Source organism: Eretmochelys imbricata, chromosome 1 (genome assembly GCF_965152235.1).
Source record: "Eretmochelys imbricata isolate rEreImb1 chromosome 1, rEreImb1.hap1, whole genome shotgun sequence".
NCBI classification, from domain to species: Eukaryota; Metazoa; Chordata; order Testudines; family Cheloniidae; genus Eretmochelys; species Eretmochelys imbricata.
The window spans coordinates 138207257-138230470 of record NC_135572.1 but is presented as its reverse complement, the minus strand read 5'-3'; the positions used below and the strand labels follow the sequence as shown (position 1 = coordinate 138230470).

The 23214-nt window shown below is 42.5% G+C and overlaps 1 protein-coding gene across 1 annotated transcript in view; it reads left to right on the top strand.

The window, feature by feature from the left end:
- Positions 1 to 365: 365 nt before the first annotated feature.
- Positions 366 to 23214, top strand: part of PIR (pirin) — a 64684-nt gene continuing 41835 nt past the window's right edge. Inside the window, 3 exon segments of the mRNA XM_077811628.1 lie at positions 366 to 419; positions 1469 to 1597; positions 2090 to 2296. Of these exon segments, the coding sequence (XP_077667754.1) occupies positions 366 to 419; positions 1469 to 1597; positions 2090 to 2296 (390 nt within the window).

Sequence of the window (23214 nt, the reverse complement as noted above, 5' to 3'; positions counted from 1 at the left end):
AAAGAAATAGCTAATGCATGATGATGCAGGTTTTGGTGTATGAGTAAGCCTGCCAGGCACCAGAGGGAGCTCACCTTAACTAAAAAGTTCTGAGGAAATAATCCTCCTGAAGTGGAGCTGAAGGACAGCAATCAACATTTAGTAAACAAAAAGGTGAAAAACGAGCAGAGAACAGTTGAACTAAAACTTCTAATATGGCATTAAACCAGAGTAAAAATGTACTGTTACAGCATTTGACAATGTCTTTTTTAAATGGAGGGGGAAAACCACTGAAAGTCAGGAAAATCTTTTTTAATTGGAAGAATAGCTGTAAATTGGAAAAAAAAAAACACCTTGGTTCTTACTATGCAATTCTTGAGTACAAGATGAATACTTCTCATACTGAACGTAAAGCAGTGCATAAAACTTCCGAGAAGGCTGTAATTCAGTGGATGCATAGTATAGTACAAACATCATAAACCACAAGGACTTAGCTCTAGAGACTTAGACATGTTAGCAATGTCTCTGTAATTGAAATAGGCGCTTCAGAAACTTGTAATATATGCAGGATAAATTTCAGAAGTTGTTAGGTTTTAGGTTGTTTGAAGAAAGGCAGAGAGGGTACATGAGATGAGGAGGAAGATTAGTGTGGGTACAATGTCTAACAATGAATTTGTTCTCTTTAAAAATGAGATTTTTCAGGAATTTGAAGCAAACTCACACTGTACAAAAACTTAGGGGTTCTCTAAAATATTAACCGATCCATAGCTGCACAGCTCAGGATGCTTTTTGACCAGGTGTCAGTAATACCTGCTGTTTGCCTGCGGACGAGACTTCCTTCTTATGGCAAAAGTCTCTATCCCTTTCCTCCATCCTCTGATTCCTGCATAAATAAAACCCAGATCTTTGGCTATGTTCTGCGAGCAAAGTTCAGCCTTGACATGAGGACACTTATCTGTATCAACTCCAATGACTTGCCCTGCTTAATCCACCTCTGAATCTACTGTTGCCTACAGTCTTGTGATATTTGGAGGTTTTAAATGTCACCTGATCTCTGTATTTCTGCCTTCCAGCTTATGAATTTTTCCTCATTCAAAATGTTCATCTTCTCCGATGGGGCTGAAACCAAGGAAGATGGCTGCCATTTTCTTACGGTCCTGGCATGTAGACTTGAGGCTGTCTCTAATAGAGATGGGCCCCATTCTCATTGTTTTTAAAGGAAGTTGAAACTATGATACTCCAAGGAGAAACCTACAGATGTGGCCTGACAGGCTAGCCTCCTGGGCCAGGAGCTCAGGGGAGGAGGGTCCTGCGGGTCGGATGTGGCCCAGGGGCCGTAGTTTGCCCACCTCTGGCCTAGGGTGTCCCCACTCCAGGGTGCTTTCTCTGCAGTGATGATAAACTTAGTTAGTTTTACTTTTTCCTTATTGCCATCACAGCAAAAACACTGGTATGCAGAAGATAGAGCCTTGATTAGTTTCTTCTGCAGTTTCCCTTTGTGTTGGAATTGAGACCAAAAAGAGGAATCCTGAATGGCCTCCAGAGGTCCCTTCCAACTCTGTTATTCTATGAAGATTTGTGTGGACATGCTGGTAGATTGAACTCAGGAGATTTACAGGTGTGGGAAAGTGGGCAGAAAGGAATCATTGACATCTTAATCCTAAACAATGACTACTTGTGCCTTTTCATTTGAATTTGTGAAGAACCTACGGCTGAGGAACACTACCCCTCTTTCTGCTATAAGAGAAGTTGAAACTGGCTGCTTTTCAACTCAGCCACTATATTGCACTCTGTTGTCATATGGTTAGATAAATTCCCAGCATGCCATGTTACCATGGGAAACTTCATATTTTTCTATTTAAAATCTCTGCTAAAGTAGATTAGCAATAAATTATATTGTTTCAGTGCAGCACTTCAACATTTGAAATCAATAGATAAACTAAATGTTAGGAAAGATTATTGTTTATCTAATCTGTCTTCTAACCAGACAAAAGCTTTAGTCATATTAACTTGTCCAAGTTAATGAAATTCGAGTGTGTTTTCTCTTCTCCATTTTCTAAAATTTAATGTCTGTGTTGTGTATTCTGTTCCTTCTATATCATCTTTCTAGTGGATGACAGCCGGGTGGGGTATTCTTCATGCAGAGATGCTCTGCTGAGAGGAACCAGCACATGCTCTGCAACTCTGGGTCAATTTGAGAAGTTCAGAGAAAATGGTGGAACCACAATACCAAGAACTGAAAAACAAAGACTTCCCCAAACCCTCCAAGAATGGTGTGACTGTGTCCGTCATTTCAGGAGAGGCACTGGGTGTAAAGGTAAACTGTGATCATTGGTACAACTGGTGACTATGTACAAGTAATACCTACATTTGAAGCTTTAACTATTTATCATATATTTGCAGACAAGTTTAAACATCAAATGTTTTGTCAGCTCACTTTTGTTGTGAAAGGAAAGATCCTGTGAGTTTTATAAACATTCTTTAAAGGTTGCAGTTATATGGTAATTGTTCCATCTTGTCTTTTCTGTTTGGTAAGACATGTTTCTTGTAAGAAAATGCTGCATTACAGGTTATTCCCTTAAGTAATGTACTATAAATCATGCATATGACACAGTTCTCCTCTCAAAAAGAGCAAAGTCTGTGTGCTAGGCAGAAGATTCCTTGGCCTTTTGGAGGGATGCAGTTAACTGTCAGTTAACAGGCCCTAAAACAAGAAGTGTTGTTGCAGCCCTTACTCACATGCGTAGTCCCTTTTAATTCAATGGGACCACTTGCATGAGTAGGGCTATTCAATATAAGGGTTGCAAGTTCAGGCCCTTAAATGTATATGAAGAGCTAAATAATGTTTCTGCAACAGGCTGGCAGTTCATCTGAAGCAACCCATCCTGTTAGCAAGGTTTGCTCTTGTTGGGATCAAAGCAAGCTGGGAAAGGCAAGTGCTTAACTGTTCAGCTGCAGTAGTGTGTGGGGAGGGCATAGGGATCTCAATTCTCTAGTCCCGTGTTCAACCATGTTGGGGGCAAACACCTTTTGTTGGGATGCACAAGTGGTGTGGTGAGCAGGCTGGCTAGTGGTGCCGGCAACAGTATAGTGGATCCTGCGGGCCTCGTTCTATCATGCCTTGCGCTTTGTGTAATCATTAACATCTATGCAAAGTGGGTGTGAAATGCATCAGATCAGAATAGCAGCATTTCACACTCACTAGCACAGATGCAAATGATTATGCAAGGCATTGGGGAATCAGGCACAGAACGAGCATGTCTGCTTGGGGCCATGACCCGAACCACTCAGAGTGCCTGGGTGGCGGCACTGTGAGGAGCACGTAGCAAATGGCTCTTCTGGGCACACTGCCCTACATTTCCAGCACCCAAACAGACTGTGTCTCTTTGGAAATTATAACGCTTCAAGCCATCTCTGCTCTCACCTTTGCAAAAGGCAAAACAAGTTTCCATAGTCTCTGTACTCACTGGAGTCTAGCTGTATTTGAACCTTCTTTTTAAAATTTTGGCTAACTGAATGTTGGCTGAATATATATAGACTAGGGCCTGATTCCCCCATTGCCTTGCCCTTTGTATGGTCATGTAACATTTCTGAATCAAAATGGTAGCATTTTACAGCCATTCTGCACAAGGGGTATGGCAGTGGAGAATCAAGCCCTGAAACTATTCATAACATTTTCCCTGCTAACACTTCACAACAATGGATATCACTATTGTGCATGAAGTAAAGCTTCATGTTAATGATCAGTTAAAGGAGAATTTGGGGACTTTAGACCTGTAATTTCCTTTTGACAGATCTTAGTGTGTACTTGTAATTCCTATTAATGGGAATTACATGCAGCAGAAGAAAAGCTATAAAATGCTTAGATTTGTACTGGAAAAAGCAAGTTTTTGCAAACAGTGACCATATAAGAACTGGTACCAGAACAATTTCTAGATATTATTAGGGCAACTTGAAATATCAAACTCAACTTATTTGTTAAGTCTATGTGATTACGAAGTGTCTATTCCCTGTGTTTTTCTTTCAGCTGCAAGTAGACTTGTTGTGGAATGGACGCCAAGTAACCAATGAAATATTATTGTTTCACATTTCAAGTTCTGCTTTGAACTCATATTTACTAAAACCAGGAAAATTAATATAATTAAATCTTGGTTATTTTCATGGCAGACGATGAAGGTTCATAATCTTGGTATTTGAATCAATCTTTTTATTAGGCGTTTTATAAGCTAGTTAAATTGCACAAAAATCTAACAGCATATGAAAAAAATTGAGCCAATGTCCTCATATACATAATGTTACTAAGAGAAGACATGCCTTTGTAATCTACTGGAATGTGCATTGTAAAGGAAGACTGAGCTTTTGTATTTGCAGACAAGGTTACAAAGAAAAAACAAACTACACAGCTGGCTAGGCTGGGCCCAGCTGCTCACACGTAGTGCTTGTGAGCCCGTTCCCTCCCTTTCCAAGGTGAATCCTGACCACTCCATTTTGCCTCTACATTCCACTGCTCTCATTAAACTGACCGTTACCTTGTAGAAGCAGGGCAGCAGACAGTTGTCTCTTTCAGAATGCTTGTATATTTTTTATCCACAACTAGGGGCAGTTCAATCTTGATGCCCATTGAAATCTGGGCCTCACATGGGACTGCCAAGAAATCACATGAGCTGGAGTGATTACATCAGTCCTGCTTGAATCCTTGTACCACCTCCTTCCTTTCTACTGCATCAAGTTTGATCTTTGATCCTTGCTGTCAGGGCCCTACAGGAATGCCCCTGCCTAATTATACAACCCTTAATTCAATGAGACTGCATGGGTGGTGTAAGCAGGGTGGAATTTGGCCATCAGATTGTACCCTTTTGGGTCCAGAACACTTGTTGTCTTACCCTACTGGACTGTAAATCACCTAGTACATTTTGGCACTACATAATTTTATACTGGGAGGTGGGTTGGAAGAGAACAGTCAACACGCACAACAGGAATAGTTTGTCTTGGACAACTCTTCTAGCAAGTCCATACTTGCATCTTTTAAAAGAACGATTCCTAGTCCCCTACTAAGAGCAAGTATGGCTGGTCATTTCCTAACTAAGGAAGTGTGAAGTAACTGGTTCCATCTGTAGCTGCAGACATTTAAATGAAGAGATGGGTGTGACAGGATCCCCAAAGTGCAGCCTGGGACCGTGGGACCGCTATGCCCCCTGAACTCTCTCCAGCCTGAGCCATCTCTCTCAATGCCTTGCTAGTGATGAGCAGCAAACCCCTCCAGGTGCTGTTATCACTCAGAACAACTGCATGTGGAGCCCAACACCCAGTAGTTTGCATGAATGCTCCCAGAGCCACTCATGAATCACACAGAGAAAGGCACCAGAGCAATCCCCCTTCACCAGCTCCCAGCACTGTACCCCAGGAATATACTGTCTTGCACTCTTCAAGACAAGTGTGTACATTTATTAATTGGTTCACCACTTCATCAATGAAAAGTGGATATACACCAGCTTTTGCAAAACCTGAGCAGATCTGCCACACACTTCATAGAAACCCACTGGTAAAGATAAGAATAAAGATATGCAGTAAAACAAATTTATTGACTATAGAAGATAGATTTTAAGTGATATTAGGTGATAGGCAAAAAGTCAGAGTTAGTTACCAAAATAAAATAAAATATAAGCACACAATCTAAACTCTCAACCCTATTAGACTGGGCAACATCTAGATTAAGCAGTTTTTCTCACCCCACTGGATATTGCTGTCCTTAATATACAGATTTGGCCCACGTTTACGGGACAGTCTCCTCTGTTGGAGTCTTGTCTTTGTCTTTGTTGCTTGCAGCAAAGGTGGGGGAAGGAGAAAGGCCCAGCATGTGGCCACCGTGTTCTGTTTTATACTTTTAGTCCCATGTGCTTGGGGAGCACAAATCCAGGCATGTCTGGGGGGTATTGCTGAGTCTCCAGGCAAGGTTGAGCATTTCTCCAGGTGTGGCCTCATGCAGGTGAGTCATTGAATTGTAGCTCCCTTGTTGGACAATGGCTGTTGATGGTTTGTTTGACATGCTGCTCAGGTGTTGGTTACTTTACTTGCTGTTGCCTCTGGGGAGCTAATATCTGGCTGATTCTCCAATGTACAGCATGTTTTAGTGACAACCATATAACACAATTCTCATAACTTCATATGCATTAAAGATATACATATATGGATAGAGAAATGACTTTCAGCAGATCATAACCTTTCCCCTAATACCTTACAAGGCATGCTTTATATATGTAAGATCACGATGATATAAAACTGAGGAATATGGGGGTTACAGGATGCTCCCCCAAGGTATAGAATGTCACAATGGGGAAAAAGTAAACAGTTTCAGGAATGCTCAGTAAGGCATAATCATCTTGTTGCATTTTTTCTTGTCATCATTTTTGTTTGTTTTTGTGATCGGCACAATGCCTGTGTGGAACATTGAGCAGGAATGAGTTAACTTTTCTGCTACACAAATATAACTTGGTGCAGGTACTCCATTTCTGTTAAGGCTGCTCTTGAGACATAGAGAATGTACATGGTAGCATAGAGTATGGAATTTCTGTCGCCTTCTCTCAGTGGACATCAATGAACAAGGAAATAGGCTTTTGGGAAGAGGCTTTGCAGATGATAGCCTGCTACTATGGGTCCCCTGAAAGGCATTCATTGTGAACATCGTCTACAATATTTTCTACAAACTAGTATTTTATTTATTTCACAGATCCCTTTATTTTAAGAAGTAGATACTCTCCCAAGGAATATCCATACTTCCAAGTCAAACTGTTCCCCATGAGCTTTGATCTTACAACTACAAGCATGAAGTGCTGCAACTTCATTTGTAACTCAAAATTGCCAAACAAACAGTGCTGCAGAGTGCACACAGCTCAGTTGGTCCAAAATCTTAGTAATGTTGATCTTGCCTGTGCTCTTGCTTATTCAGGGTGCAAGTCCTTGACATAGGGCTTGTCTTCACAATGGAGGCAAGTCGACCTAAGTTACGCTACTCCAGCTACATGAATAAAGTAGCTGGAGTCGATGTAATTTAGGTCAACTTACCCTGGTGTCTTCACTGCATTGCATCAACAGGAGACACTCTCTGATTGACTTCCCTTACTCTTCTCGGGGAGCGGGAGTCCTGGGGTCGACTGGAGAGTGCTCTGCCATTGATTTAGCAGGTCTTCACTAGACCCGCTAAATCAGTTTCTGCTGCATCGATTGTAGCAGCGTCGATCTCCCCATAGTGAAGACCAGCCCATAGTTACCCGGGAATTACATTCCCACCTACTAGGATGGGATCAAATATACTCTTACATCGAAATAAAAATATTTGACTCACTACAGCATCATTATCAATATAATGAATAATAGTGAGAATAAACACACATCTGGTGCTCCACATTTGTACCTGGTGCTACAAAAATATGAATTTACAGTAGGACCTCTCCACCAGAGCAACAGAAGATGGAACTGGTCTACAAACGTTGTGCATAATATTGTGTCAGAGATGCAGTACTGAAATGATGCTGGTTTTCTTCAAAATGGAAGAATTTATCTTATGCTATAAAGAAAGACCACTTATTCTCTAACTCATGGTTTGACTGGGTATCTTGTGGAAATTGTGCTGTTAGAAGCTGCTCAGCCAGGTAGAGGACACATAGACACTTGGATGTCCAAGGTGTTCTTTTGCCACTGCTAGGTAGTTGGTGGAGCCTCTTCTATTTAAAGAGAAGCTAAAAGGGACTACACTGCTCAGATGGAGCAGGCTTTCAGGCAACACAGGCCATCCACATATACTCCTCTGTAAAACACCTTCTGCTGTTTCCAGCCATAGTGTTTAGAACCCACATACTTGAGGTCTGCCCTCCTGGAATAATAGCCTGTCAACTAAAACAAAGAGTGTAGAATGGACTGATTGCACAATAGGATGGTTACTAAACAAATACACCAGAAAACTGCTATATTATTTAGTTTTTACAAAACACACCAATTAAAAGTTCTCAGTCTAACTTCATGGTTAAGATGGGAGAAGAGGCAGCTGCAAGAGAGAAGGAAGAGAAGCCCTGACGATTTTGATTCCTTCAGTTGCTATGGCCAAAAGAAACTGGTAGGGTTGGGGCTGATGCTCTTTGTATGGTATTACCTTGCACCAAACAGCAAGTCCTGCATGGGGGCATGTGTGCAGCCACTGCCTTGCAGAAGTTTCTGAATTTCAAAGCTGAGCGCATTAATACTCCTAAGTGTGAGGGATCTATACTGACAATATCTGAAGGAGTAATAAACCTTTCGACAACACCAAGTCCCTTAAGAGTAAAAAATCAATGGGACAGTCTCAGACTTCCAAATAGCCAACTGTCTTCTAGCCAAAATTCAGTGCTATGCTTAAAAATAATCTCTTAAATAGTCATTGGAATAGAAGAATAGTGAATAAGACGATAAATTGCAGGCACTGGGTCTATTGCTACACTCAGAATGTTGGACAGAGTGTCAACTTTTGCCTGCCAAAAACTCTGTATTTTGATGCAGGAGCAAGTCCAGCAGCAGGGAGTATCCCTTGATAATCTGCATTTAGGAAATCAGTCTGAGAACCTGAAATCTATCACATTAAAATGCAAAATCCACAAAAAATAATAAAATAAACTACATTGGCGTGTACCTTGTAATAACAGTATCTGTTCAGGTATAGCTACAGATATTCTCTTCTCACTCTGGAGAGGTATCATCTGTTGTGTAGGGGGCACAATCTACTGGAAACTATCCACAACTCATTTTGGGTGTCTCCCTTCTTACACATAGACCGTAAGAATGAAATCTGTTCTATAAGACTTCCATGATGTGCAGATATGAAACTATTAAAGTGGGGAAACTCCTTTTTTTAATAATGTAGAAAAGGAAGATCAGATGCTTCTGTTCTCCCTGTCCGAACACAAGAACAAGGGGAAGTTCAGTGAAACTGGAAGGTGATAAATTCCAAACTGACAAAAGGAAATACTTTTTATGCAATGTGTAATTAGACTGTGGAACTCATTGCCACAGGAAGTTGTTGATGCCAAAAAATAACAAGATTCAAAGCAGGACTGGAAATTGTATAGAGATAACAAGAATATCCAGAGTTATGTTTATTGCTAACAAAAATTTTGGAAAGGATATTTAAACCTCATGCCACAGAGCTGAAGCCAGTCACTAACTATTAGAGATCAGGATAAGACCTAACGTGGGAGGCCAGTTATCCAACATCTTTCTGATGTGGGGTTCTTGCACTATCCTCTGAAGTGCCTGCTACTGGCCATTGCTGAAGACAGGGTATTGGACTAGGTAGATTTTGGGTCTGATCCAGTATGACAATTCTTTTGTACACAGCACATAGAAACAAAGGGACAGTCTCCACTATACCCCATTTGAAATGAGCTAAAATTCCCTTGGACGACTCAAAGTATGCTAGGTTTCAGAGTAGCAGCTGTGTTAGTCTGTATTTGAAAAAGAAAAGGAGTACTTGTGGCACCTTAGAGACTAACAAATTTATTTGAGCATAAGCTTTTGTGAGCTACAGCTCACTTCATCTAATGCAGTCATCGAATGCATTCACTGAAGGACGACCCATCACTCTCACAGATCTTGGGAGATAGGCCAGTCCTTGCTTACAGACAGCACCCTAACCTGAAGCAAATACTAGCAACCACACACCACACAACAGAACCACTAACCCAGGAAACTATCCTTGCAACGAAGCCCGTTGCCAACTCTGTCCACACATCTATTCAGGGGACACCATCATAGGGCCCAATCACATCAGCCACACTATCAGAGGCTCGTTCACCTGCACATCTACCAATGTGATATATGCCATCATGTGCCAGCAATGCCCCTCGGCCATGTACATTGGCCAAACTGTACAGTCTCTACGTAAAAGAATAAATGGACACAAATCAGACATCAAGAATTATAACATTGAAAAACCAGTTGGAGAACACTTCAATCTCTTTGATCACTCGATTACAGACCTAAAAGTTGCAATTCTTCAACCAAAAAACTTCAAAACCAGACTCCAACGAGAGACTGCTGAATTGGAATTAATTTGCAAAGTGGATACAATTAACTTAGGCTTGAATAGAGACTGGGAGTGGATGGGTCATTACACAAAGTAAAACTATTTCCCTATGTTTATTCCACCCCCCACTGTTCCTCAGACATTCTTGTCAACTGCTGGAAATGACCCACCTTGATTATCACTACAAAGGTCCCCCCTTCCCACTCTCTTGCTGGTAATATCTCACCTTAAGTGATCACTCTCGTTACAGTGTGTATGGTAACACCCATTGTTTCATGTTCTCTATGTATATAAATCTCCCCACTGTATTTTCCACTGAATGCATCCGATGAAGTGAGCTGTAGCTCACAAAAGCTTATGCTCAAATAAATTTGTTAGTCTATAAGGTGCCACAAGTACTCCTTTTCAAAGTATGTTGTTTTTCTTCTGAGCTTATGTACATATTAATATATGCATGTTGTAGGCAGTCACCTAATGAAGCTCTGGACAACGTGGATCACTTCTTCTATCTCTGCTCAATTCTTACCAGCTCACTTATCCTTGATAGGGAACTTTTGATGCTAGAATCGGCAAAGCTTCTATTACCTTTGGCAAACTTACCTCATGTATTTGGAGCAACAAGTTGCTAAACCTAAACACAAAGGTGACTGTTTATCAGGCTTGTGTCCTGAGTACCCTCCTTTATGTTGGTGAAAGCTGGGTAATGTACTCCAAGCAGGAGTGGAGATTCAACAGTTTCCACCTCCACTGTCTTAGAAAAATCCTTGGAGTTACTTGGGACAAACGGATCACCAATGACAAGATCCTTGAGACAACTGGCCTACAATCTATGCAAACTACGCTGGACATTTGCAGGCTTCACTGGTTGGGGCATGTGGAGCACGTGCCTCAAGATTGCCTGCCGAAGGCTGTGCTGTACAGTCAACTTAAGAACTGCTCACGACGCAGAGGAAGGCCAAAGCTCCGATACATCAACAAGGTGAAGCAAGGCCTCCAGAAATTCAGCATTCCCACTGACAACTGGGGAAAATCCTTCCCAAAATTGTTCAGATTGGAGAAGCTGGGTTAAGACTGGTGCAGTCACTGCAGAGAGCCATCAGACAGACCAGGCTGAGGCTTGCAGGTGAGCCAGGAAGCAGAGTATGCTTCAACTTTCATCAGGCAAGCATAGGCACTGACTTCTAATGGCGCTGGTGGATGCTTGACCCCCCTCTGCCCTCAGCCCTGCCCCGACTCCACCGCACCCCGCCCCCTCCTGCCCCCATTTCAACCCCTTCCCCAAAGTCCCTGCCCCACCTCCACCCCCTCCCTGCCCCTATTGGACTCTTTCCCCAAATCCCTGCCCTGGCCCCGGCTCCTCCCCTGAGCATGCCACGTTCCTGCTCCTCCCCCTCCCTCCCAGAGCTTGCTACCACTGTTTGGCGTCAGCAAGTGCTGGGAGGGGTGGGGGAGGAATGGGGATGCGGCGCACTCAGGGGAGGACGAGGAGGTGGGGGTAGGGGTAAGGGGGGGAGTTTGGCTGCCGGTGGAGAACCCTATAGCTCTGGAGGACCCATGGAGTCGGCGCCTATGCAGGCAAATGGACCTATAGCCACTGTGCGAAGGTTTGTTGCTCGTGCATCAGGCTCTTTTCCCATACCATTGCTAAGCACCCTGATGGACCAACTTTGTCGTGTCTCCTTTCATCTGTCAGGATGTTGGACGTCCGTACCCATATAGCATACTGTGCGATGTCTTCATCTTAGGATATGGCATTCTTTCTGAAGGAGAGGTTCAGATGAGCAAAATTGTAGAACAAAAAATAGAGTTCATGTCACCTGCACTGAGAATTAGTGTTTGGTGGAGGTGGAGAAGCTACTAGGAGAGGCTGTTCTAAATTTGATTTTGACAAATAGGGAGGAACTGGTTAAGAATTTGAAAGCGGAAGGCAGCTTGAGTGAAAGTGATCATGAAATGATAGATAGAGTTCATGATTCTAAGGAATGGTAGGAGGAAGAACAGCCAATGGATTCCAAGAAGGCAGACTTTAGCAAACTCAGAGAGTTGATAGGTAAGATCCCAGGGGAAGCAAGTCTAAGGGGAAAAACAATTGAAGACAGTTGACAGTTTTTCAAAGAGACATTATTAAGGGCACAAGAGCAAATTATCCTACTGCATAGGAAAGATAGGAAGTATGGCAAGAGACCATCCTAGCTTAACCAGGAAATCTTCAATGATCTAAAAATCAAAAAAGAGTCCTACAAAAAGTAGAAACTAGGTCAAAAAACAAAGGATTAATATAAACAAATAACACAAGTTTGTAGGGACAAAATTAGAGAGGCCAAGGCACAAAATGAGATCACACTAGCTAGAGAAATAAAGGGTAACAATAAAACATACTACAAATACATTAGAAGCAAGAGGAAGACCAAGGACAGGGTAGGCCCATTACTTAATGAGGGGGGGAAAATAATAACAGAAAATGTGGAAATGGGAGAGGTGCTTAATGACTTATTTGTTTCGGTTTTCACCGAGAAGTTTGGTGGTGATTGGACGTCTAATATAGTGAATGCCGGTGAAAATGAGGTAGGATCAGAGGGTAAAATAGGAAAAGACAAGTTAAAAATTACTTAGACAAGTTAGATGTCTTCAAGTCACCAGGGCCTAATGAAATGCATCCTAGAATACTCAAGGAGCTGACTGAGGAGATATCTGAGCCATTAGTGATTATCTTTAAAAAGTCATGGAAGACAGGAGAAATTCCAGAAGACTGGAAAAGGGCAAATATAGTGCCAATCTATAAAAAGGGAAATAAGGACAACCTAGGGAATTACAGGCCAGTCATCTTAACTTCTGTACCCAGAAAGATTATGGAGCAAATAATTAAGCAATCAATTTCCAAACATCTAGACGATAATAAGGTGATAAGTAACAACATGGATTTTTCAAGAACAAATTGTGGCAAACCAGCTTGATAGCTTTCTTTGACAGGTAACAAGCCTTGTGGATGGGGGGAAGTGGTAGTAAAGCTTTTGATACTGTCTTGCATGACCGTCTCATAAACAAACTAGGGAAATACAACCTAGCTGGAGCTACTATAAGGTGGGTGCAAAATTGGTTGGAAAACCATTCCCAGAGAGTAGTTATCAGTGGTTTGCAGTCATGCTGGAAGGGCATAACGAGTGGGGTCCCGCAGGGATCAGTTCTGTTCAATATCTTCTTTAATGATTTAGATAATGGCAGAGAGAGTACATTTATAAAGTTTGCAGATGATACCAAACTGGGAGGGGTTGCTAGCACTTTGGAGGATAGGATTATAGTTCAAAATGATCTGGACAAACTGGAGAAATGGTTTGAAGTAAATAGGATGAAATTCAATAAGAACAAATGCAAAGTACTCCACTTAGGAAGGAACAATCAGTTGCACACATACAAAATGGGAAATGACTGCCTAGGAAGGAGTACTGCAGAAAGGGATCTGGGAGTCATAGTGGATCACAAGCTAAATATAAGTCAACAGTGTAACACTCTTGGAGAAAAAAAAGCAAACATCATTCTGGGACGTATTAGCAGCAGTGTTGTAAGCAAGACATGAGAAGTAATTCTTCTACTCTACTCCGTGCTGATTAGGCCTCAACTGAAGTATTGTGTCCAGTTCTGGGCACCACATTTCAGGAAAGATGTGGACAAATTGGAGAAAGTCCAGAGAAGAGCAAGAAGAATGATTAAAGGTCTAAAAAACATGACCTATGAAGGAAGATTGAAAAAATTGGGCTTGTTTTGTCTGGAGAAGAGAAGACTGAGGAGAGACATGACAACAGTTTTCAAGTACATAAAAGGTTGTTACAAGGAGGAGGGAGAAGAATTGTTTGTCTTAACCTCTGAGGAGAGGACAAGAAGCAATGGACTTAAATTGCAGCAAGGGAGGTTTAGGTTGGACATTAGGAAAAACTTCCTGTCAGGGTGGTTAAGCACTGGAATAAAGTGTCTAGGGAGGTTGTGGAATCTTCATCACTGGAGATTTTTAAGAGCAGGTTAGACAAACACCTATCAGGAATGGTCTAGATAATACTTAGTCCTGCCATGAGAGCAGGGGACTGGACTAGGTGACCTCTCGAGGTCCCTTCCAGTCCTATGATTCTATGATAATTTATTGCTTATACCCCATAAGATGATGGACTCTTAGCTAAACTTCCACCTCATAACAATTATGTTGAAAACCTCTGCTATGCTGTGTTTTGCACAAAGTGATAGTGAGGCTTGCGTTGTTCAGTATCTGATCTAATAGATTAACTACTCGTGGCAGAAGCTTCAGGTGTAAGGCAGAATCTCTTTTATTTATCTGTGTATGTTTCAAACTTGTTACTTATTATTTATTTGTATTACCATAGCACCTAGGAGCCCTAGTCATGGACCAGGACCTCGCTGTGCTAGGTGATGTACAAACAGGGTATGTCTACATGACAGCTGGGAGGTGTGATTCCCAACGTGGGTTGATAGACTCCTGCTAGTTTTGCTCAAGCTAGCACATGAAAAAGCAGTATGGATGTTGCTGCCTGGGTGGTGGCTTGGGCTAGCTGGCTGACCTCAGACCCAGGGGGTCAGGCAGGCTTGGACTTGGGCAGCTAGCATGAGCTGCTGGGCTTGCAGTAATGTCCCACTCTGTACCCTTGGCTATTGCTCTTCTGCCAGACTCTCTGAAGAGTCTCATACCAGCTCTTGCCTCATCCCTGTGTCTCCATGACTAAAGAACAATTCATGCCTTTCATTTCCTGCCTTGCTTGCACGAATAGTTGTGACCCAGAACTAAATCCTCAGAATTCCTTGCCTTAAAGGGCTACACTGGCTGTGCCTGTGTGTACATGGCCAGCATCCTGTTGCAGAATGTCAGAGATGGAAAAGACTATTGAGTGCTCCAGAACTTCTCCTTGCCAGTAAAGAACCATTCTCTATATTCTAATGTCTTGACCAGGCTAGTTTAAAAAGTGCTACGTACTACTTCCTGTAGACAAGCCTCTCGCCTCCAGAGCACCTCCATGTGTTCACGCACGGTATTGCAGAGGTTTTTTCAGCTTAGTACCCCCTTTAGCCATTCTTGTTCCACAGCGATCTGTCATTTTCCATGGCCTAGCCCTCCAGCCAGGTCACTACTTAGTGCATTCTCCTGCCGACCCTTAAGGGCAGGGCACCTCATCACACTTTCCTTAATAGATTATTCAGGACACCTCACTGTTAGGAAGTATTTCCTATTATTTTGCCAGTGTTTCCTATTGATGATATCATTCCATTACTCCTAGTTCATGCACCCAGTTAAGACACTAAATAAAAATATTGCCAACCCTTAGTTTTAGAAATCATGAATAGGTCTTAAAAATCATGAGATTTAAATTAAATAATACATTTGGGACTCTTTTTATTTGCCTTCTGACTTCTGAGCCTTTAGAGTGCACATGGATTACATTTTCAAGCTTGTCTCCACAAATATAAGAGCTAGATGCTTTGGTTGGTTGGTTGATTTATAAGGAATGCTGAGATTCTCATAATCACATGAGTCCAGGAGAGCTAGATGCTTTGGTTGGTTGGTTGATTTATAAGGAATGCTGAGATTCTCATAATCACATGAGTCCAGGAGCTGGGGCTTTAAGAAAAACACCAAATATCAAGATGTTGTTTTCTCCAGGTTTCTTCCCATCCTTCTGATCTAAGTCCCTTTGTATGATTTTTATCTCCTGACTGCTGTTTGCAACTCCTCACAGTTTAGTAGCATCGGCAAACTTCATAAACATGCTATTTCTTCACTTTTCCAGATCATAAATTTACACATTACATAAAACAGATTTAGCACTGATCCCTGCACCATCTATTAGCTATCTCTCCATAACTCTGTACCGTTGCCATTTTTACCCTTCCTTTCCTGTTGACAGGTTTCAAACCACATGACAGTGTTCCTATCCTAGCCAATTCACATTAATTTTGTAAGATTTTGTAAGACACAGGGGTCGTCTACAGAGTGGGGTAATGCACTCTATGGGGATGTGATTTTTAAAATGCATGAATGTATTGTGCATTAATGGTCCATGTAGACCTGCTGATGCTCTAAAGGTACTAACTAAAGATACGTTAAAGCATACTAGGAACCATTAGTGCACATCGGCAAGGTCTACACAGACCAATTAATGTGCAACACGTGTGTGCTTTAGAGCACATTACCTCTTCCATAGAGCACATTACCTCTCCACGTACGCAAGCCCTCGGTATGAAATGCTTTGCTGTAATCCAAGAATGATATTTACTGCATTTCCTTCAACCACTAGTCGCGTATTTATGTCGAAAAGCAATCATGAAAAAACAGTGAGCATAAGTAAATAAAGATGGAAGGTGTAGGTTTACATAAGGTATATATAATCAAGACCTCACTCTTAAGTAATATGGCAGAAACAGTATTCACAGCTGAGGCCTCCACGTCTCACACAGGTATTTTCCTTCTGCCATTCATGTAAATGGGTTTCATCTGTGTGAAGTACTGCAAATATGGCCAAAATAATGAGATACCCTTGAGGTTTTATGGTTTTCATTGCCAGATGAAGCAATTGTCTGTTTACAAAAAGGGGGGGAAATAGTATAACTGAAGTCACTAAAGTCTGAGATGGATACTAAACTAGATGAACCACTGGTCTGATCCAATATGACAATTTCTATATCCCTTTGAAGCATACATGACATTATGAGAAGGCATGTTTTAGTTCCACCTTTTGCCCATTGCTCTTGTTCCTACCTCAGTACTCTGTACATTGGACAAGAGAGGGAGGCTCTGAATTAATAGTCCTGATCTCCTCTTCTTTCACAGGTCATTTTCTATAAGGTTTCAAGATTTAATAATGGGCTCTTCAGTCTGGCAGAGAAAGATATAACATGATCCAGTGGCTGGAAGTTGAAGCTAGACAAATTCAGTCTGGAAATAAGATGCCAATTGTTAAAGATGAGAGTAATTAACCATTGGAACAATTTACCAAAAGTTGTGGTGGATTCTCCATTCCTGAGAATTTTTAAATCAAGGTTGAATGGTTTTCTAAAAGATACTCTCTAGGAATAATTCTGGAAATGTTCTATGGCCTGTGTTATAGAAGAGGTTATACTCATAATGGTTGCTTCTGACTTAGAATCTATGAGCATGTCCCGATTATATGCATTTAAAATAAGCAGGCCCTTTAAGGGGAAGAATAGTGCTTTTTCCAGATCCCTCCCACATGAAGTCAGTTTTGTCAGCTCCTTTAATTTTATTTGTGAGTGTTGTGATAGTTGGTCATTCGCTCAAGGCCCTAGCTCTTGGAGTCAGATTATTAGGTGAAAATCTCAGCTTTTATTTATTTTTAAAGGAAATTTCTAGCCTCCATGGTTGTAGAGAAAATCTTGAAAATTGTGGTTCAGAAACTAGAAGGGAAATTTAAAATAAAAATCTTACTAATTTTTACACCTCGTGATTTTTAGGCCAGTCTCATGATTTTGGGGAGTCTGACCGATTTTTTTTTTGTAATCCTTGGGGTTCTGTACTAGGTAGTCAGACCAAATCTATCCATGCAATACCAAAAAGAGACGGAAACTTTCATCCTGACCCTCTGTCTAGCAAAAGGCACTAGCTTGATCTACCAACCTCAGGATACCACAGATGGATCGGACCACATAAGTTCCCCAATATTTTAAGATGCAGAATCCCTGTTAAGATTCATGTGGGAGGTTCTTAAACTGTTGTTTGTTTTTTCAGCTTGGGCTACAAACATGCAATATGGATAGGCTTGGCAGAATTCTACTTTTCTTCCTTTATAATTTTGATAGATGATATTGATGTTTATTTTAATCATTATTTAGATTTTTATCTATTTTAATTTTCACAGTTGTGAAAAATTATGCATTTAAGCATTTTTATTTTATTTGTATCAATTTAAATTTTCACAGTTGCAGGAAATTATGAGATGACATTATTAATGATAGTAGATGTTGAGATTCAAATGGTTAAAGCTTTATGAACCATTTAAACACAAATTGTCAACATTGCATGTCAACACATACAAAGTAAATATCCTTAAATCAAGAGCTCATAGCTGTTTTTCTGTTCATTTACTAGTTCAGGTAACAAACCGAATTCAAAAATCTAAATCACTGGATTTTGACTCTAAGAAGTCCTCAAGCAGCATTTTTCTTACTTTGCCTATCTGTAAACTTTGATTATTTATCAATGGAAATATTTTTTTGTCCATGTGTGTGCACAGTTAAATCAACGTTTACTGACATTTACTGGTAAAAATCTAATCCTTGCAAACTTAATATGGGCTTACACCATCCCTTCAGCATAGTCACCCCATATTTCCTATATCCTGGGATGGCATTCATCACCTGACCCAGTCCTTACCTTCCTCCATGTGCACACACATTCACAAAGGACTGACTATGGTATATACCTGTGACTGTCACTCAGGAGCTGCTATGCTGGAGACGAGGGGTGGGGGGAGGGAGGAAATAAATGAAATAAGCGGGGGGGTCATGTATACTAGTGGGGCAACAAAGAAAATAGCAAAGCATGCTCCACAGCTGTACATTACTGCAAAGCGTGGCTCTTGTTTTGCCACTATTTTTTTGTTGTATCTCCAACCAAAGCTAGACATTATTGCTCTGTGTCAGCATTGCTGGATTCTCCTGGTCTGCAGAATGTGTCTTGGAGCTTGCAGCAACTTGGCACGTGCAGACAGTGCTGTTGGAACTGTTTGTTTCCAAGAAAATTGAGGTAATTTTTCAGTGTGGGAGAATGTTAGTGTTTGTGGGTCACTGTTGTTCTGACTTGGTTTATAAAGCTGCATGTGGCGCTCTCTGTTGTCCAAATTGAATTCAAGGTCAATGAGATCATTGCAAACATGCCCCATATGTAGAGTGTGAACTAAATGGAAGCTTTGAATTCAGATTTATTACTTGATCATCAAACTGACAGGTAATTCCCTAACACTGACACATTGCACTGATTCTGATAGCCAGTATCAGGGGGTAGCCGTGTTAGTCTGTATCCACAAAAACAACAAGGAGTCCGGTGGCACCTTAAAGACTAACAGATTTATTTGGGCATAAGCTGTCATGGGTAAAAACCCCACTTCTTCAGATGCATGGAGTGAAAATTACAGATGCAGACATAAATATACTGACACATGAAGAGAAGGGAGTTTCCCCACAAGTGGGAACCAGTGTTGACAGGACCAATTCGATCAGGGTGGATGTAGTCCACTCCCAACAATAGATGAGGAGGTGTCAATTCCAGGAGGGGCAAAGCTGCTTCTGTAAAGGAAAATAACAGAACATGACTGGCCATCATGTATAGCCCCCAGCTAAAACCTCTCCAGCACATTATTAACGATCTACAACCTATCCTGGAAAACAATCCCTCACTCTCCCAGATCTTGGGAGACAGGCCAGTCCTCGCTTACAGACAGCCCCCCAACCTGAAGCAAATACTCACCAGCAACTACACGCCACACCACAGAAACACTAACCCTGGAACCAATCCCTGTAACAAACCCCGCTGCCTACTCTGTCCCCATATCTACTCTAGCGACACCATCATAGGACCCAACCACATCAGCCACACCATCAGAGGCTCATTCACCTGCACATCTACTAATGTGATATATGCCATCATGTGCCAGCAATGCCCCTCTGCCATGTACATTGGCCAAACTGGACAGTCCTTACGTACAAGAATAAATGGACACAAATCAGACAGGAAGACACATTTAGGCCCTGACCCTGCAGTCGGATCTTTGCAGGTGGGTCCTTGTGCCTGTGTGTAGCCTTGGTTCCTTGCATGGACACAAGGATCCACCTACGGGGATGTGACTGCATTAGTTAAATAGCTGATAATCTCTTTCCCTTCTTTGTGTTGGAAGGGGGACGGGGCAGGGAGGTGTTGATGTTTTTTTGAGAGAAGAACAGAACACTCTATCCTCTTATATAAATATTTCAGTCCCATTTTAGCTACCAGCTTCTCAGACCAGTATCACTCAATGTGGGTAAGAGATTAAGGCCCTCAATCTTGTATCAGGATTTTCAACAGCAGACCCCCTGCACTAGTATGATGTCCCATGGAAGCAGGGGTCCACACTAGCAGATCCCGATGCAGGACTGGGGCCTGACATGGCTCCATACAGGAGTTAGTGGCCTGCAGTTGAGCCACCACATTCACACTGAGGTTTTTGCTATCTAGATAGGGACAATGGACAAAAGACTTCATTAAAAAAAAAAAAAGCACACAGGGTAAATGCCCACTCAGTCCTCTCAGGTCTGTGCTCAATGGAAGTCTTTGAACCAATATAAGGTAAACAGCTGTTGCCCAGCCTGCAAATAAAGTGTGAAATCTGCTATGGCTTCGGACCCCTTTACAAACGGCAAGTGTAACGTGGGTACTTACATTTCACTCCTGGTAGCTTGTTTGTTCAATGATCTCATTTTAGTATTAAGGATTTTGCACAATCAGAAGTAAATTATAGGAAATACTACTTTTGAAATTCTTCTGGGCAGGATGTGCATTTTCATTAGATTACCTCATCCTTGGAAAGAGAAGAGCAGGTCTGTCCAAAGTAGATTCTGATATAGAAGGCTGGCTGCCAGGCATAGTTTCAGTTTCTGGGTTTACACTCTCTAGCATGTAGTAGAGTTGAATGATTTGATTTGAATGACCGGTGTGTCCAACGCAACAAAATACAGAAAAGTGGTAGCCACTGTCATCAGGGTTAATCATTTTGAATTTAAAGTTTATTTTAAGTAGAAAATATACTAGACTTGTTGACATTGAATGCCCTCTGGCAAGAATTCAGCAGGTCCACATGGTAGTGTTTATTTTTTTCTCCCTTATAAAAAGAATGATCATCTTAGTCTTTCTTTCTTTCTACATACCTCTGCTCCTGATGAGCCAGTGGTGCCACAGGTTTAAATGCCATCACAAATAAGGGGGGTCATAAGGTACACATCTCTCTGGGCCCCACTACCATCTTAAAAGCATGCCACGCCTGTGGATAGGTAGGGAGGTGTCTATATCTGATTATCAGTCTCACAAAGGCTGTACGCCAACCCATCTGTCTCACTGCCACCAGCCCACTGGTTGTAGTGAAACTGTCACTTCCACAGTATGTGAGACCCATATCATAGATCCTTAAAGTCCTTCATGTGAGCGAGTCAGAGGGTATGTCTGCATGGGAATAAAAGACCCATGGCATGGCCACATCTGGCCCAGGTCAGCTGACTCAGGTTTGCAGGGCTCGGGCTGCAGGACTAAAAATTGCGTAGCTGTTTGGGCTTGGGCTGGAGTGTAGGCTCTGGGACCCTCCCACCCAGGGCCGTCCCTAGAGGGGTGCAGGGCCTTGGACATAGGCACTGAGTTTCTATCTGCCGAGGGGGTACTCCCCCCCAGCTCCGCCCAGGCCCCGCCCCACTCCACCCTTGCCCCCCAAGGCCCCACCTTGCCTCTTCCTAGCCTTGCCTCATCTGCTCCCACCCCACCTCTTCCCCACCCAGTTCCATACCCTCCCCCGAGTGCTCTGAGCCCTCGCTCCTCTCCCCTTCCCCCCAGCGCCTCCAAACACAGAAAAACAGCTGATCGGTGGTTGGCGCTGGGAGGGAGGAGGAGGTGCTGATTGGCCAGGCATGTCAGGGCAGGAGACACTGCGGGGAGGAGGAGGTTGGTAGGGGTGCTTCTCCTCGCCCTTGCCTGCCTCCCCTCCTTGCCTGCCTCCTCACAAAGTGCAGGGCCCCCCATAGTTCGGGACCCCATACAGTCACCCCAATTTGCCATACCCTAGGGACAGCTCTGCTCCCACCTTGCTGGGTCCCAGAGCTTGAGCTCCAGCACAAGCCTGAACATCTACAAAGCAATGTTATGGCCCTGCAGCCCGAGCTCCGCAAGCCCTAATCAGCTGACCTGGTCCAGCTGTGGGTATTTCATTGCTGTGCAGACATATCCATAGAGACTAGCAGTAAGAGCACTGTTTTGCTTGAGGCTTTCAGATGCTCTCCTGTGACATGAAGAAGAAATTTGAACTGAGTTAGTGGTTTAAGCTTTATTCTGGGTGCAAGGTCATTTGTTGCCATTTTTATAATTTTGCAATATTTAATTATATTTTTCAAGTTGTGTATGTTGCCCTGTATATGTAAATAATGTTACCATTTGTGACAGGATCCCCCTGGAGTGCAGCCTGGGACTGTGGGACCACTGTGTTCCCTTAACTCTTTCCAGCCTGGGCTGTCTCTCACAGTGCATTGTTAGTGACCAGCAGCAAGCCCCTCCAGGTGCTGTGATCACTCAGCACAACAGCATGTGGAGCCCCACGCCCAGCTATATTGAATGAATGCTCCCAGAGCCACTCATGAATCACACAGGGAAAGGCATCAGAGCCAAATCCCGCCTCCCCCTCCCCTCCCTGCCCCCCAGCTCCCAGCACTGTATCCCAGGAATATACCGTCTTTCACTGCTCAAGATGGGCAGTGAAAATTTATTGATTGATTCACCATTTCAACAATGGAAAGTGGACATACACCAGCCTTTGACAAACCTGAGCAGACCCACACTTCATTCAAACACACTGGTAAAGATAAACAATTAAACAAATGTATTGACTATAAAAGGTAGATTTTAAGTCATATTTAAGTGATAGGCAAAAAGTCAGAGGTAGTTACCAAAAGAAATGAAATATAAGCACACAGTCTAAACTCTCAACCCTATTAGACTGGGCAGCAACTAGATTAACTAGTTTTTCTCGCCCCACTGGATATTGCAGTCTTTAATATACAGGATTGTTCCTTAAACCTGGGCCAATCTCCTCTGTTGGAGTCTTGTCTTCTCAGTGTCTTGGTCGCTTGCAGTGTAGGTGGGGGCAGGAGAAAGCCAAGCCTGGGCCCCCTGTGTTCAGTTTTATTCTTTCAGTCCATGTGCTTGTAGAACACAAGTCCAGGCATGTCTGGGGGGCATTTCTGAGTCTCCAGGCAAAGTTGATCAATCCCCCTGGTGTGGCCTCATGTAGGTGAGTCATTGAATTGTAGCTCCCTTGCTGGACAATGGCTGTTGATGGGTTGTTTGACACCTCGCCCGGGCTTTGGTTACTTTCCTTGCTGTTGCCTCTAGGGAGCTAATATCTGGCTGATTCTCCAGTTGACAGCATGTTTTAGTGACAACC